At 36.1% G+C, this 16,430-nt stretch overlaps 1 protein-coding gene across 1 annotated transcript in view; it reads left to right on the top strand.

The window, feature by feature from the left end:
• Positions 1-2,807: 2,807 nt before the first annotated feature.
• LOC139716780 (cystathionine gamma-lyase-like) overlaps positions 2,808-16,430 on the top strand; it is a 31,052-nt gene continuing 17,429 nt past the window's right edge. The window contains exons 1-3 of the mRNA XM_071628313.1: positions 2,808-3,147; positions 13,100-13,181; positions 15,182-15,387. Of these exons, the coding sequence (XP_071484414.1) occupies positions 2,953-3,147; positions 13,100-13,181; positions 15,182-15,387 (483 nt within the window). The 5' untranslated portion in view covers positions 2,808-2,952. The remainder of the gene's footprint in view (positions 3,148-13,099; positions 13,182-15,181; positions 15,388-16,430) is intronic.

A 16,430-nucleotide genomic window follows, 5' to 3' on the forward strand; every position in this document is an offset into this window, starting at 1 on the left:
ATTCGAGGTATTCAATCATGTTTATTGTTCAGGGTCATTGTAAGCACACACCCAAATACACATCTTTGGTTTCCGTGTAAAGTTAAATCTTTATACACTGAGGGTTCAAATTTGACCTTAGCTTTAAAACTAATCACGGATTTAATGAAACTGATTCATGCTTTCATGTTCAAAATCACCTCCAACTAAATTGTATAGACTGTTCCACTATTATCATACTCTTATCAATGACAGAGTTATCTGACATAATTTTCGAACTATAAGGAATCAAAATTGGGATTTTTTTTTTCGGTAACACCTATAGTTACTCCTGCTGGGAATTCGGAGCTGTAACATTGTGGCCATAAAATCTCCATGTTGCAGATTACACTAAAAGTAAGTATTCGTGATACGCTTTCAAATTCGTAAAACTTTAATGTCATGCATGACTGTATGAGTAGGTATACTATGGGGATAATATTGATGGCTTCCTTTCCCTTCGTCAGGATGAAGCATGCATGTCATCATTTGAACCCATCTATAGCCGCAGTATTTAAAAAAAAAAATAAACACACTTGTATTTGAAGGAATCGAAGAAATGACTTTTTTATAGATTTTGACATTTGGCTTGCCTATTACGTTGGAATTTCGCCAATAAGCAAACAAGACAATGGTATATGAATAGCTTTTGCGTCAAATAACCACTAGTGCTACCCGAGTAGCCTAAAATACATTAACATTTTGTCTAGAAAAAGTTACTCTCTAAAAAAATCGAGTGAAAATTTTCACTCTAAAAAGAGTGAATACAAAAAAGAGTGAATTTCGAGTGAAATTGGAGTGAATTTTGAGTGAAAATGCTCATTTTCACTCATTTTGGAGTGACGTCAGGGATCACTCGGAGATTTTGGAGTTATCCCTGACGTCACTCCAAAATGAGTGAAAATGAGCATTTTCACTCAAAATTCACTCCAATTTCACTCGAAATTCACTCTTTTTTGTATTCACTCTTTTTAGAGTGAAAATTTTCACTCGATTTTTTTTTTAGAGAGCACATGGCTTAATTGTTATCCCCGAAATATCAATCAAATCCCCAAGATTGAAACATTCAAAACATTTTTTTTTTTTTGATAGGACAAGTTGCAATGTTCTTCTTAGTCTATGCATAAGGTAGTTACAGATAGCAGAGACTAAATTCATCACGAAAATGTGCCGAGCCTGCACAAGTATTGTCCCCGCAAGTAGGCCTGCAATATCCATAGATACGTACAGAAACTTTCAGGATGTTTATTTTTTTAGATGTTTTTGAACGATTGCTTGGGTATTTTATGCCTGTCTATTTTCCCATACCATCACGGAAATATTTTTCCATATGAGGAAAAAAAAATCTGCCCAAGGGCAATCATAACACTGAAATGCCCAGCAGTTCAGATATCATCTACTCCGAATCCTATAACTGCGATGGTTAAACGACGAATGATAGCAGATTTGGGGTCTAAATTCTAAACTGAAGACAGAGAGGCTTGAGCGACTACAGCTGTATTATTATCCTCCTTATTATGGTGATTAAGATGGAGAAACAAATAAATTAAAAGTACTGTTTACTATTGGTAGCAGTGATTTAAAAAGTGTTCAAGATATCACATTCATTTTGATGCATAGCCCCTGTGTGGTTAATAGGTTAGTTGTAACACAAAACATCCCACCATATACAAATTTCGCCTGAAATAATTTTAAGGAGCTATCACTGTTTTTCTCATTAAACCATGACTGTTTATAGACGATTTAGTCTATAGGCACATTTTTATCATAACTATTGTTGACATTTTGTATATTTAACAATACTTATATCAGTGATTAGGTCTATTATAATACTGATTCAAATTTCTTCTTCTTCTTCTTCTTCCGATAAAGTGCTGCCCTCAAATGGTCGAGGATGAACGCACTGCGAGAACATGCGCATACGCCGCACCGGGGCAACAGAAATTTGAAATCAGGTGAAAAATATTTACAGGTGCGAGTAAAAATCACTGGATGAAGAGTTACATCCTACAGAGTTCCCTCAGCGCAGTTTTGAAGGCGATGAGGGATGGGTATGTGGCAGGATCAACAGGCAGGCTGTTCCAGTCCCGGATGGTGCGTGGGAAGAATGAGTTGGCATACGCTGTAGTATTGGTGTGGGGGATAGTGAATCGGGAACAGTGTCCTCTGGTAGATGTTGAATTGGTTGAATTGTTTTTTATCCCTTTCTATCTCACTCACCTTTAAGAACTATTTTGATGCAATAATAATTAATAATTATAATAATTGGTGTGATTTATATTATGGCGCCAAATTCACTCTGTAGAGTGCTCTAGGCGGGGAAAAAATAAATATAAATAATAAATAAAATAAACAACAAAGTTGGGTTCTTGTTTCATCTGCAAATGGTAAATAATGCCTTTAAATGTAATTCATTCATGATTTTGAAATACACAGCTTTATTGAAAAAACAAACAAACAGACAAACGCAGAAACAAAAACGATCTTCGTTCGCACATCCATGAGACATTCAAGGCCAGCAGTATGAGCAGAAGACTGGAGTAAGGGACTCGACTGCGCAAGCAAGGGACCGCGCTACTGATCGGTTTTGCACCATCATAGGACCTTGAGACTGAGCGAGCGGCCGCGAGACTTCTTGTGTGCTATACAATCTTTGACCATATGGTACATACACATCACACCCGTAACGGCGCGTGCTCGCACCACACATTTGCTGCATGCATGCCGATCAATCAGCTAGCTCACCGGCACTTAGGCACGGCAGAGATTGTACACGTGAATATCTCCACCACACTAGCCTCAGATCTCAACAAAATACTGCAACTAACCGGGTTTTAATTTCTTCCTGGTGTGGACTAACGCAGAGCTACAAGTCGGGACTAACATAACTGAATTTATCACATCCTTTGTCACATTCCTGAAAAGTGAGAAACCATGGCATCAAAGCGACAAAGAACCTCCGAGGAAAATGGATCAAACGACGTGGATAACTTCGTGCCGTTTCCTGGCTTCGGCACTGCCGCTATCCACGCCGGACAGGAGCCCGAGCAGTGGAACTCTCGAGCCGTCGTCCCGCCGATATCCCTCTCGACCACGTTCAAGCAGGATTCGCCAGGAGTTATGCCGGGGGTAAGTTATCCAGTTAAAAGTCTGAACTTCTCATTAGCATAGATGTAGACTGTTAAACGATATCCAGCCCAACCCTCTCAGCGCATAAAACATATAAGTTTGTTAGTCACCGCTTCCAGATGGAGTGGGAACTGGGTACCGTACCGGTACTGCATGCTAAGCTCAGACGAGGTCGAGAGAAACCACGTAGACGTAGAGCTCCTAGAGTACTACTGTCACGTACTGTTGTTGTTGTTTTAGATTGTGGAGCTCTCTGCCGGGTGGGCAATTTGCTCCAAAAAAAATAATTACGTCACGTACTGTAACGTTTTAGACTAATTAAATACTCGTTTGAGTCGTAATGCATAATGAATACTGAGTAGTGCCAAGTACATAAGCTCGCACAGCATCATGATCTGGTCGGGGTAATTGTAATTTTGTAGACATATACCTGTTACTCAGTGTTAGGTCTACGTACATTTTAATGTACATTATTAAAGAAAATTTAAGCCAGGATCAGGAAGTCCCTGCCTTTGATACTTGTATGGTACATTAAAAAAAGAAGAGGAGATGTTGAAACATTAGGAACTTGTAATTTCACTTTCAGTGCACTTTCAGTGGAGGTTTATTTTTTGGTCCTTTTTAAAAAAAATCACAAATCACAATCACTGTGAGTGTGACACATGTCACAGTGAAAGGTGAAACCTCAGAATACATTACACTTCATCCCTTGGCAATGTACAATTCAAAGTCCAAGACCAAGTAACTTGATATCATACAATGTAAAATTATATAGACCTAGGTCTGTTTAGACATAAACGTTGAAGTATTCATGAAACTAGGCTATATACATGTATATAACCATGAAACTTTTCAAAGTTAATTTGACGTTTGTTTTTGCTGTGATTTCCCTGCTCCTTTCAGGTAATATCAAGGAGCTTCTTGTGTTGAAACTTCTTGGTAATTAAATATAAAAATCTGTATTTCAATCTTTTAGCTCATAGAAAATACATAATACTTCTAGGGATTAACGTTAGTTATGTCAATCTAGACTTAGAGCTTGATAAGAACAGCTTATGAAGCCTGAGTTGCCAGATTTGTTCTTTTATGACTGAAAAAGTGGATAGTCTATTTATCTGTTCAAATGTACAATGTATAAATGTACATTGATTGTTGCATGGCTGCAAAAATGAGCACATAATATGAGCAACAAGGCACCATGCACTGTATAAGTATTGAACAACTACATCACTGACATTGTACTTTGTTACAAATGCAGAATTTTATCTTTGCAGTTTTCCATTATCTTTACAAAGAGGGAGCAAATCTCCTATTATGATGCAAAAGAAAAACCAGCAGCTCAGGAAGCAATTACAGTCCATCTTGTTTATAGACATGTATCATTTCTTCGATGTCGTACTTTGTCGTACTCAGTTAAGTACAGGCCAAACAAGAAGCAGTGATCGGGAATTACAGGCCAACGCCTTCTTCCTGTACCAGATGATGATGATGATGATGATGATTATTAACCCGTTGAGGATGTGTTCCAAGTACTGTACATGTACTCAGGCAGGTGTCTATGGGAAATGCATGTTGTAGCAAAATCAAACCGTCCTCAACGGGTTAATTACAGTGTATCAGGTACCACTTGAACAGTACCAAACACAGGTAAAGTCCAATGAATACTTTTGGAGTAGATGTTCCCTGGGATTAAGTATGCATAGCGTGTGTTTTTTTGTTTTTTGTTTTTTGTTTTTTGTTTTGAATTGTACATTAAAGCTGACTAGGCTAATTATATTATCATTAACATTCCAATGCGTTTGAGTGTTCAAACCACCAGTTATTGTAGATATCACCGTTAGTCAAACAATGGGTCTTTGAAAGTAGGAAGGCTATGTGATAAGCAAAAAGCAGTATTGGAGTGATCAATATTGCATTCTAATAGATATATTGTACAATGCTATCGTGTGGGTCGCAAAGTACAGTACATGTGTAGCTGCAGATAATGAAGTCTATTAGTACAATTGTGTCAGCGTAAAATTGACTTGATTGTGAAATGGTGGGTGGGGAGGGGTAGGGCGAGTGTGGTCCAAAACAAGAAAGGAATGGGAGATAATCTTCATACGTTAAGTATACATTGTACATGTTGTATGTATGCTTGCAAATCACTGTCATACATTTGTACCCCCATGTATGAAAGAGCTGCAGTATTATTATCATTATTTTTAAAACATTAATTGCAATGTATCAACTACAATGTGTATTATGCACATTGTAGGATGTCGATTGATATCCAACTTTGTACAATGCACATTGGTAATTTGTTCCTTGATCACCATCAAAAACAACACTTTGACAGTGAAATCAAATGCAACATGCTGGACATGCTGCTGAACAGTGCTACAGTGTACATTGTCAATTGTTAAAAATCCTGCTTTTTAAAGCATGCAAGTAGCCTTTCAAAAACTGTTAAATGATAAAAATATTGATCAGAGACTTTATGCTGTTCTGGGTCAGACAGTTTCATCATGCCTAAAAAAAACAACCCAAAAATTGTATCAGGCTTCAGTAAAAGGCAGTATTTCAGTCAGGATGCATTCAGTTCTAGCCGAGCTGTATTGTTGATTTGACAAAATGTAAATCTTTATATTCAAATACATATGTACTGTAGTATTGGGACAAGTTAAAGTTTACATTTTATTTATTGCTTTATTTCTGTCATAAATTCATGTACAAAATACTTTAGAAATTAGAGGGGCAGTGGCAATACACATGGACTACTGAATCACTCTGGACTTTGGTATTCACTTATAAATCTGAATGGGCAAGTATGAAGAATAGTGACTGTCCAATAATATGAGGACCGTGTGTGTGTGTTCTGTGCAAACAATGTGTAACATGTGATGAATCTGCAGAATGCAGGGTTTTTACAATCTGTGCTTCCATGGATTATGGCTCAATTCCTAATATGTAGGGGATCATGAACAGAGAGATCAAGTGGGAAGTGGTGATTCTCATTTCTAATTATATTTTCTTCCTATCATATTGCTGATTATTATTTCTTTAATGTTCATTTCCCCTTGGAATAGTGGAACTGTTGTACAATGTAGTCCTGACAGTGAGCTCTTGGGTTGTTTTAACTGGAAACTTTCTTAATTCCTTATCATTAAAAAAGAGATCCTGAAGTCATGCTTCCCATGCATTGAACTGTTGCCCAAATTTGGCAGACTAGAATAACATATTGTGGCTGCCTTCCTTGGTGCACTATCTCCTTTTGGATACAGTACTCAGTATCTTGGTACTGTAAGCAATAGGATTCGGTCACTGGAAATCAGTGTACACTGGAGGAGGTGGGAGCAGGGTGGGGACGTGTCTCTTTGCTCTGATTGGAGGACTTCCTGATACTGTGTAGTGTGTACACACTCTTGTCCTCAGGTGACATGGCTGCACTGTATTCCAGTTCTGATTGATTACAGTCAAACAGATTCCAAAGTTCAAACACAGGTACACTCTTTGCTGCATATCAAATTTCATGGGGGGGGGGGGGGGGGGGGGGCAAGTTTTAAGCAAACTGTCGTGAGTATACTATTTCAATGTGAAGAATACGTAATTTTGTACATGTCATGAAAATGCTTGAAATAGACAAAATTTATATATGGGCAAGTCCAAGATAAGGTCCCCTAAGAAGGCAAAATTTCATCTTTGCTCAATATTGACATGTTTGGTATCATTTTGAAGTTTATGAGTTGAAGTTTTGATTTCCGTGGAGGAAAAAATGATATCATGTAAATTTATGCAAATTTCAAGGGCTTCATTTGCATATATGTGAAACACAGCGTTACGTATGGGACATTTATAAAAATTCATATTAATTCAAAGGAAAGCAAATAATATTAGATTAATATGTGGACATAAGAAGTTCATCACATAGTTTAACTTGGTATGAAAATTTAGGGATTATGCAAATAATTATGCAAATTAGCTTGTGTCCTATCATGAGATGTCCCATACGTAACTAAATGAGGTCATTTTTTTAGGTTTATTCTGAAATTGCTAAGGTTATTTTAATGCCCTTTTGGAAAGTTCTAATTTATTGTTTAGAGAAATTAAATACCAGAGAAAAAAGAAAAAAAAGTAAAAGAAATATTTGTTATTAGGCATTGAAATAATGTTACCTATGGGACAAATGCGTTACGTATGGGACATCCTCATACATATTGCATGTGAATGCATGTAGCTAGCTGGGAAGGTCTCTCAGTACACAAATGGTCAATCATCCTGAAGAAAGCATCCCAACATTGTAGCTACTTTTTGAGTTATAGACACTTGAAACAATACATGAACTTGACTGAACAATTTTCAGAAAGGGGGAGGGGAAAATGGCAAAATACACAATGAAAAATCAGCGTTAAAGGGATGGTATAGTTTTTTGTAGAAATGGGGATTCAGTTTTCAACATTTAAAGAGATGATTGGAAACCAATTATATGAATTACTTAGGAGCATAAAATCCTAAGACTAGACGAATTCAAAGTTTATGTGATGGAGATCCAATTTGAAATGGTTGTGATATATATAGAACAAAAATAAATTGTAAAATGATTTTTTTTTTATTGCAAGTGATACCCAAATTGTCCTTATTCAGTTTTCAGTAGTAGCCACAACAAAATTCATGGGTATACATACTGAGGTGTGACTCGAATCAATGACCTGACTGCTAGACAGACATCATATACAATGTATCTACTCGATCACTGGGGTTCCACGCAGCAGGTATTGCTTATTTATTAAACTTAATATTTCTTGTGTCAAGTTGTTTTTTATTGAAACTAAATGCCAAACTGCCCTTCATCAATGGAAGTAAACACTTTAAAGGGGATGGCTAGTAACTGATCAGTGGGAATCAGTGGGAATGCTGGAGGATGATTGTTCCAATCCTTGTGGGATTCATTTGAGAGTACATTATATATCTATTGTGTGAAAATTCTTTGCTTCAGAATGGTCTCATATTCAAGTAATGTGCAGTTTAATGTTTCCAGGTTAGTGTGCCTGGTCAGTGACGGGGTATTAATCTGCACATTACTTGAATATGAGACCATTCTGAAGCAAATAGTTTTCACACAACAGTAGATATATGTACTCTTAAATGAATCCCACAGGGATTGGAACAATCATCCCTCAGCATTCCCACTGATTCCCACTGATCGGTTACTAGCCATCCCCTTTAAACTACCAGGTATTCAATTTTTCAGTAGTAACTATCCTGATAAGAATAGGGCATACATAGTCAGGTTGGTCATAAAAAATATAGAATATGATTGAATGTGATTATGATGGTAAATATCTGGGGAATATTGTTCCCTTGTCTATCTGGATCAGTACAGTATTTGAGTAATTTCAACCGATTCCACCTCAATAATTATTAAATGCAAAAATTTGTTTATGGGTATTTTGCAAATTTGCAAAATACCCATAAACATGCTTCTCCACACACTTAATGAATGGGGGACAAAGGGCATGCATACCCAGGTTGGTCATAAAAATATAAAAATATGATTGAATATGATTATGATGGTGAATACCAGTATTTGGGGAATATTGTTTCCTTGACAATCTGGATCAGTATTTAAGTAGTTTCAACTGATTCTACTTCAATGATTATGCAAAATACCATAAACATGGTTCTTCACATACTATCAAATGAATGGGGGACAAAGTGTCCCATACGTAACTGTCCCATACGTAACACGTCATGTCTGTCTTTAATTAGAACCTGTAATTAGAGCTTTTTGCCTAATGACATGAAACTTACCTGTGATAATCTTGAGTGTTGTGACTTTCATCACAGTGAGTTACAAGTTGTAGAATGATATACTTTCAGAGAGTTTTGAGGTTGAAAAAAATGTTCAAAAAAACAAAGTTTTTCTGGTCCCATACGTAACGGCACATATTTTCTCTTCTAGAATATAATTGTCAAGGTCATTTTTCTCAATTTTTTACAAGATTATACTTCTCCCAGATATCAATCACCATGATGAAGTTCAATATGATCAAAGGCCATTAACACTATTTTTCAGGTCATAAAAGTCTCTGAATGTCCCATACGTAACGTGCGTGTTATCTTGGACTTGCCCATATCTAAGTTTCCTTTCAAGACTACATACTGTTTCTTGAGCTGCTTCTGTAACCTTTTCTCTGTGGTATTTTTTTCTAACGAGTACATGTAGATATTAAAAATAAGAATGTTTAGTTCGTACATTGTAGGTAGTCATTGCAATTGTCATTTTATCACCTCCCATTTAATTACTGATGAATATGATTTGTATACATGTAGTATAATCCCAAAATAAAAAGCAATGATTACACACACTGTTACATCGTATCATGAAACAGAGCGTGTGTGTGACCAACCCGACGGTGAGCACTACAAGATGACAAAGTGGCAGGTGGATGTAAAACTCTTCCTGTACTTTGAATTGGATTACTTCCTAACTGAGCACCAGTATCTGTGAACTCAGTGTCCCTAACTCGTAGGCAGCTGAAGGGTTTCCTGCAATTGTACCTGGTCTGACAGTAACTTTCCAGTGTTATTGACAGTTGTACTTTGATCACAAAGTTCTACATGAAAATCTCAGTGTTGCATGTACAGTCTATCTTACAGCTCAGTTCAGTCTTTCTATCTCTGTCTATTTGAGTTACCGTCAGTTAATAATTTGAGATCATAACGAGACATTTAACCCGTTGAGGACAAGTCCCGAGTATGCTGTACATTGTACAGTACATGTCAGTACATGTACATGTACTCGTCAAGTGTCTACAGGAAGTGTGTGTTGCAGCAAAATCAGCCCATCCTCAACGGGTTTAAGCAGTCACCGTGTTCAAGTGAATCTGTTAAGAACCAACTCTATCCCCTGCTCAGAAAAATTTGTGTTAAAAAAAGAATATTATATAGTTTCTAGAAAAACATATCATTGATGTACAGTATGTACACAAAAGCTACAGGTTATTGTTAGTATTAGATAAACAATTAAGTTTAAAAATTTGTCTGGATTTGAGTCTGGTATACTCATACTGTACATGCAATGCCTTATTCTGTTCTGCTTTCCTAGCAAAAGAAAAACCATTATCTCAACTGTAAAGTTATGTACTTCGTCACTTGGATAAACTTCTACTAAAAATATTGAATATACAGGGTATTCATACACTATCTCTAATTTGATGTTGATTTTATTTTTTCCAGAGGGAGAGAGAGATTTTGCTTGTTGTATTGTATTATATCTACATGTAGGACATTTCACAGTAAAAAAGCTATCATTTTCATGAAAAGGGCAAGTCCAAGATAAGGTCCCCTCAGAAGGCAAAATTTCATCTTTGCTCAATATTGACATGTTTGGTATCATTTTGAAGCTTATGAGTTGAAGTTTTGATTTCCATGGAGGAAATAATTATATTACGTAAATTTATGCAAATTTCAAGGGCTTCATTTGCATAAATGTGAAACACAGCGTTACGTATGGGACATTTATAAAAATTCATATTAATTCAAAGGAAATCAAATGATATTTGATTAATATGTGGACATAAGAAGTTCATCAAATAGTTTAACTTGGTATGAAAATTTAGGGATTATGCAAATGATTATGCAAATTAGCTTGTGTCCTATCATGAGATGTCCCATACGTAACAAATTGAGGTCATTTTTTTAGGTTTTTTCTGAAATTGCTAAGGTTATATTAATGCCCTTTTGGAAAGTTCTAATTTATTGTTTAGAGAAATTAAATACCATAGAAAAAAGAAAAAACAGTAAAAGGAATATTTTTTATTAGGCAATGAAATAATGTTACGTATGGGACAAATGCGTTACGTATGGGACATCCTCATACATAATGCATGTGAATGCATGTAGCTAGCTGGGAAGGTCTCTCAGTACACAAATGGTCAATCATCCTGAAGAAAGCATCCCAACATTGTAGCTACTTTTTGAGTTATAGACACTTTAAACAATACATGTACTTGACTGAACAATTTTCAGAAAGGGGGAGGGGAAAATGGCAAAATACACAATGAAAAATCAGCATTAAAGGGATGGTATAGTTTTTTGTAGAAATGGGGATTCAGTTTTCAACATTTAATGAGATGATTGGAAACCAATTATATGAATTACTAAAGAGCATACAATCCTAAGACTAGAGGAATTCAAAGTTTAGTGATGGAGATCCAATTTGAAATGGTTGTGATATAAATATTTAAAAAAAATAAAGTAAAATGATTTTTTTATTATTGCAAGTGATACACAAATTGTCCTTCTTCAGGTTTCAATAATAGCCACGAAAAAATTAATGGGTATACATACTGAGGTGTGACTCGAATCAATGACCTGACTGCTAGACAGACATCATATATCTACTCGATCACTGGGGTTCCACGCAGCAGGTATTGCTTATCTATAAAAATTAATATTTCTTGTGTCAAGTTTTTTATTGAAAGGAAATGGCAAACTGCCCTTCATCAATGGAAGTAAACACTTTAAACTATTCAATTTTTCAGTAGTAACTATCTTGATAAAAATAGGGCATACACTTGTACATACTCAGGTTGGTCATAGAAATATAGAATATGATTAAATATGATTATGATGGTAAATATTTGGGGAATATTGTTCCCTTGTCAATCTGGATCAATATTTTAGTAGTTTCAACTGATTCCATTTCAATAATTATGCAAGAATTTGTTTATGGGTATTTTGCAAAATTATTTTGCAAAATGCCCATAAACATGTCTCTCCACACACTAAACGAATGGGGGACAAAGGGCATGCATACTCAGGTTGGTCATAAAAATATAAAAATATGATTGAATATGATTAGGATGGTGAATATTTGGGGAATATTGTTTCCTTGACAATCTGGATCAGTATTTGAGTAGTTTTAACTAATTTTACTTCAATAATTATGCAAAATACCCATAAACATGGTTCTTCACACACTAAATGAATGGGGGACAAACTGTCCCATACGTAACTGTCCCATACGTAACACGTCATGTCTGTCTTTAATTAGAACCTGTAATTAGAGCTTTTTGCCTAATGACACGAAACTTACCTGTGACAATCTTGAGTGTTGTGACTCTCATCACAGTGAGTTACAAGTTGTAGAATGAAATACTTTCAGAGAGTTTTGAGGTTGAAAAAAATGTTCAAAAAAACAAAATTTTTCTGGTCCCATACGTAACGGCACATATTTTCTCTTCTAGAATATAATTGTGAAGGTCATTTTTCTCCATTTTTTGCATGTTTATACTTCTCATAGATATCAATCACCATGATAAAGTTTAATATGATCAAAAGCCATTAACACTATTTTTCAGGTCATAAAAGTCTCTGAATGTCCCATACGTAACGCGCGTGTTATCTTGGACTTGCCCAAATCTGCAAATCACTCTTGGACCGTGAAGTTAACCCGTTGAGGACGAGTCCCAAGTATACTCGGGCAGGTGTCTATGAAATGCGTGTTGTAGCAAAATAAGCCCCTCCTCAATGGGTTAAGAACATGCGAAATTATTGTGAATGGACAGGTGTACACTGTAAGTGCATTTTGGAGAGCCTCATTGTCAAATTGCGAAAACGACCTTGTGCAAAAATATCCGTGACCTCATTTGTGAAAACATGTATCTGTGTGCAAAAATGATAGCTCTTATACAGCGTAGTGTATATGTACACATGTACAAATTGTGTCATCCGAGACAAAATGTTATCATGTCACTGTGTACGGACATTTGTTGTCAAATTCCTCTACTCTAATGCAGGCATTGCTTTTGTTTGACACATCTGTTTTAACATACGAGTCCATGGTTTTAACAAACAGATTTAAAGCTTGTTTGAGTTGGCATGTGTTATAGCTGGAAAACATTACTAGTATTTCCTCCTGGCAGTAAGATGATTTCAACATGACTTCCCCCAATTGTCTTTATCACAGGGATACGAGTACAGCCGCGGGGGAAACCCAACACGGACCTGCCTGGAGTCGTGTGTTGCCGCCATCGAGGGAGCCAAACATGGTAATAAAACTGACTCCGCCCACCTGTCTGTTCTTGACCGAACTAGATTTTTCAGTGTCAACATTCATCATGTGTTTGGAACACTACATGCTTGGGTGACTGCACTCTAAGGAGGCATAGCCTTTAAAAAGTTGCATAAGTATGGCATGAAACTTGTACAACTGTAGGTTTTTCCACCAGCACTCAACACATTAAAAAAAAACACCAAAAAAACAAACAAACAAACAAACAAACTTTTTTGCATGCACTTTACTTTCGCAAGTCTTGGCTCCTGAAATTTGCGCAAGTTTCATGCGTGCAAAATTTCTTGTTTTACAGGTTGTACTGTAATTCATGTTTGAGAGTCATTGCGATAGAAAGGGAATAAGTATCATCCTTCTTCGGAAAAAAAAACAAAACTGTGATGTCTTCTATTACAATTATGAGTACACTGCATTTGTATTATTGGAGGAAATACTTTTATGAGCTAATTTTGCAAATATCAGTTTACTCACTATTATCAAGTGCTGTCAAGGAGTGATGATACTCATCATTAGTGTTACCAACATTAAATGTAACATACAAGACAATTAAATCAGGGCAGAATATTCTTTTGTGCAGGAAAGGTGCAACAAGTAATAATCTCCACAAGAGAAAAGGGTAGAGGGCTTAGAGTAGATACTCTGAATACTGTCATAGTCTATATCAGTACTTCAGTATCGTTATAAGTTCACCCTGTATGTAAAGTTCTTTTTTATTTCTTGTGTATTTGCCACACCAATCATCATGTTTTATCTTTCTATACTGCATGTGTTGCTGTTTTTGTATGTGAAAAATTTTTATCATTTGATTTTATCAGTTCTGCACTTTAAAGTGCCAAACTCTTACAGCATACCAGAAGAAGATAAAAAATTTTGCTCGTAACCGAAGCAAATGCAAATACAATTTGTATAGAAATCATACACAATGGTGTGAAATAGCAGTGATATACATGTAGGTGTCAACACTATAAATTTGTTTGTATGAGGGATATAGGATTTGGTAGTATAGTATGTAGTGCTAGTTCCTGTTTTGTGGTGATATATTTGATGTATTATTGTGGGTACTAACTTTAAAGGACAAGTTCACCTTCATAAACATAAGGATTGAGAGAATGCAACAATATTAGTAGAACACATCAGTGAAAGTTTGAGGAAAATTGGACAATCGATGCAAAAGTTATGAATTTTTAAAATTTTTGTGTTGGAACCGCTGGATGAGGAGACTACTACAGCTTGTGAGTCATATGCGTACAACAGTAAAGAAAATGTAAAGAAAATTCAACATATTTTCACTTTTTTCGCATAATAAAAGAAGCACTTGACTTGCCTCTTTCTAAAGGCAGGGGGAATAATATTACCCATAACATTTGTCGATAACGAGTCGGGGGAATGTGTACTTTTTTCAAAAGATGAAATTTTGTGAAATTCTCTTTATATTTTCCGTATATTGTTGTACGCATGTGACATCTAAGTTATTCACACATTGCAGTAGTCTTCTCATCCAGCGGTTACTGCACAAAAACTTCAAAAATGCATAACTTTTGAACGGATTGTCCGATTTTCCTCAAACTTTCAATGATGTGTTCTACTAATATTGCTACATTCTCTCAATCCTTATGTTTATGAAGGTGAACTTGTCCTTTAATGCATGTAATGCTCATTATAAGCTTATTTAAAAAAATACAAGCACTGTATTTAAAGTCAATTTGCATATCATACATTTTTCTGCAACATTAATTGTTCCTATTTAGCATCAAATTAAGAAGAATGGTTTGCTGTTCTCTACCTTCCTATTTGTATTAAATTGAAGAGGAAAGCCACAAGAGTTATTTGTTAAAATTTTGTAAAGCAATATTACTATTATCAGTACTGTTATCCATCATCTTATATAAGTAATTGTGTTGTTGCTGTAGTTTAAGCATTTACGCGTAAGGTCTTTTTTTCCCCCTCTCTTTCTTCTTCTTCCTGTGACCCATACAGCATTAGCCTTCAGCTCTGGCCTCGGTGCTACCATGGGGATCTGTCACCTGATGCAAGCTGGTGACCACCTCATCAGTATGGACGACATCTACGGAGGCACCAACCGCTACTTCCAGAAAATCCTCTCAAAGTTTGGCGTCGAGACCACGTTTGTCGATGCCCGGTACCCTGAGCGGGTAGCAGCAGCTATGCGGCCAAACACAAAGGTGAGAGAAAGTGCATAATCAGCTGTATTTATTCTTGACGAGTTTTCAAAATTTTGAGTAAAACTTTTTATAGAAACATAGAAAATAAATATTCACAAACAAGTAAAGGAATGATACCACTAGCCCTACTGCCCCCTCTAAAAATAGATACAGTGAAACCCCGTTATAACGAGTTCGGTTATAACGAGGAACCGCTTATAACGAGGTGATCGCGTCGGTCCCGTTTTCCTTTGCGTGTAAACCTATGGCAGAACGAATCGGTTATAACGAGTTCGGTTATAACGAGATTCCAGTTATAACGAGGACAATTTCGGTGCACCATGACAAAGAAAAACATAAGCAATTTGATCGGATATAACGAGGTTCCATTTCTCGACTAAATTGTCGCTTTCAAACACGCAACAAACGAAACATTGAAAACCAAATTCACGCTATCTACGTCTTTTCCCCGTTTTGCAGAGAACAGTTCCTTCCATATTTCCTTCTAAACCACGCAATAAGACACAGGAATGCCTGCCGATGTTCCTACTGAATTATTGAAGATAATCATTCGATTTTCTTTTTCGCGAGATACGCGTGCGTGATGTTAGGTCAGACTACAGCGCAACGAGGAAAAAAAAAAGGATAACTCATCCCAAAACTTTTCATGTAGCGACACTTGTAGCCAAAAATGGACAATTGGAATGCGTGTTTATCTCATCATTATATCCTTTCCATTTTTAGTTCCGACTTCCAGTCCTTTTGCTGGTTAGCAAATATGAGTGCGGATGATTAACGCCGAAATAATTAATGAAATCATCGCGATCCCGCCGGGTGACAGTAGCGTAAAAATTGTTGAATAACGCATGTTAACCTACTTAATCGGTGTTCAGAAAAAGAAGCAAACGCATTTATTAGTTTGAAAAGATCTGAATTTGTTCATTATCATTTAACAAATGATAATTTGAATATGAATGTGCATGATTAAAGCCGAAATAATTATTGAAATTATCGCGATCCCGCCGGGTGACAGTAGCGTAAAAATAGTTGAATAACGCATGTTA

The sequence above is a fragment of the Diadema antillarum genome, unplaced genomic scaffold (assembly GCF_040938485.1).
Source record: "Diadema antillarum isolate AM-2024a unplaced genomic scaffold, OU_Dant_1.0 scf00000070, whole genome shotgun sequence".
NCBI classification, from domain to species: Eukaryota; Metazoa; Echinodermata; class Echinoidea; order Diadematoida; family Diadematidae; genus Diadema; species Diadema antillarum.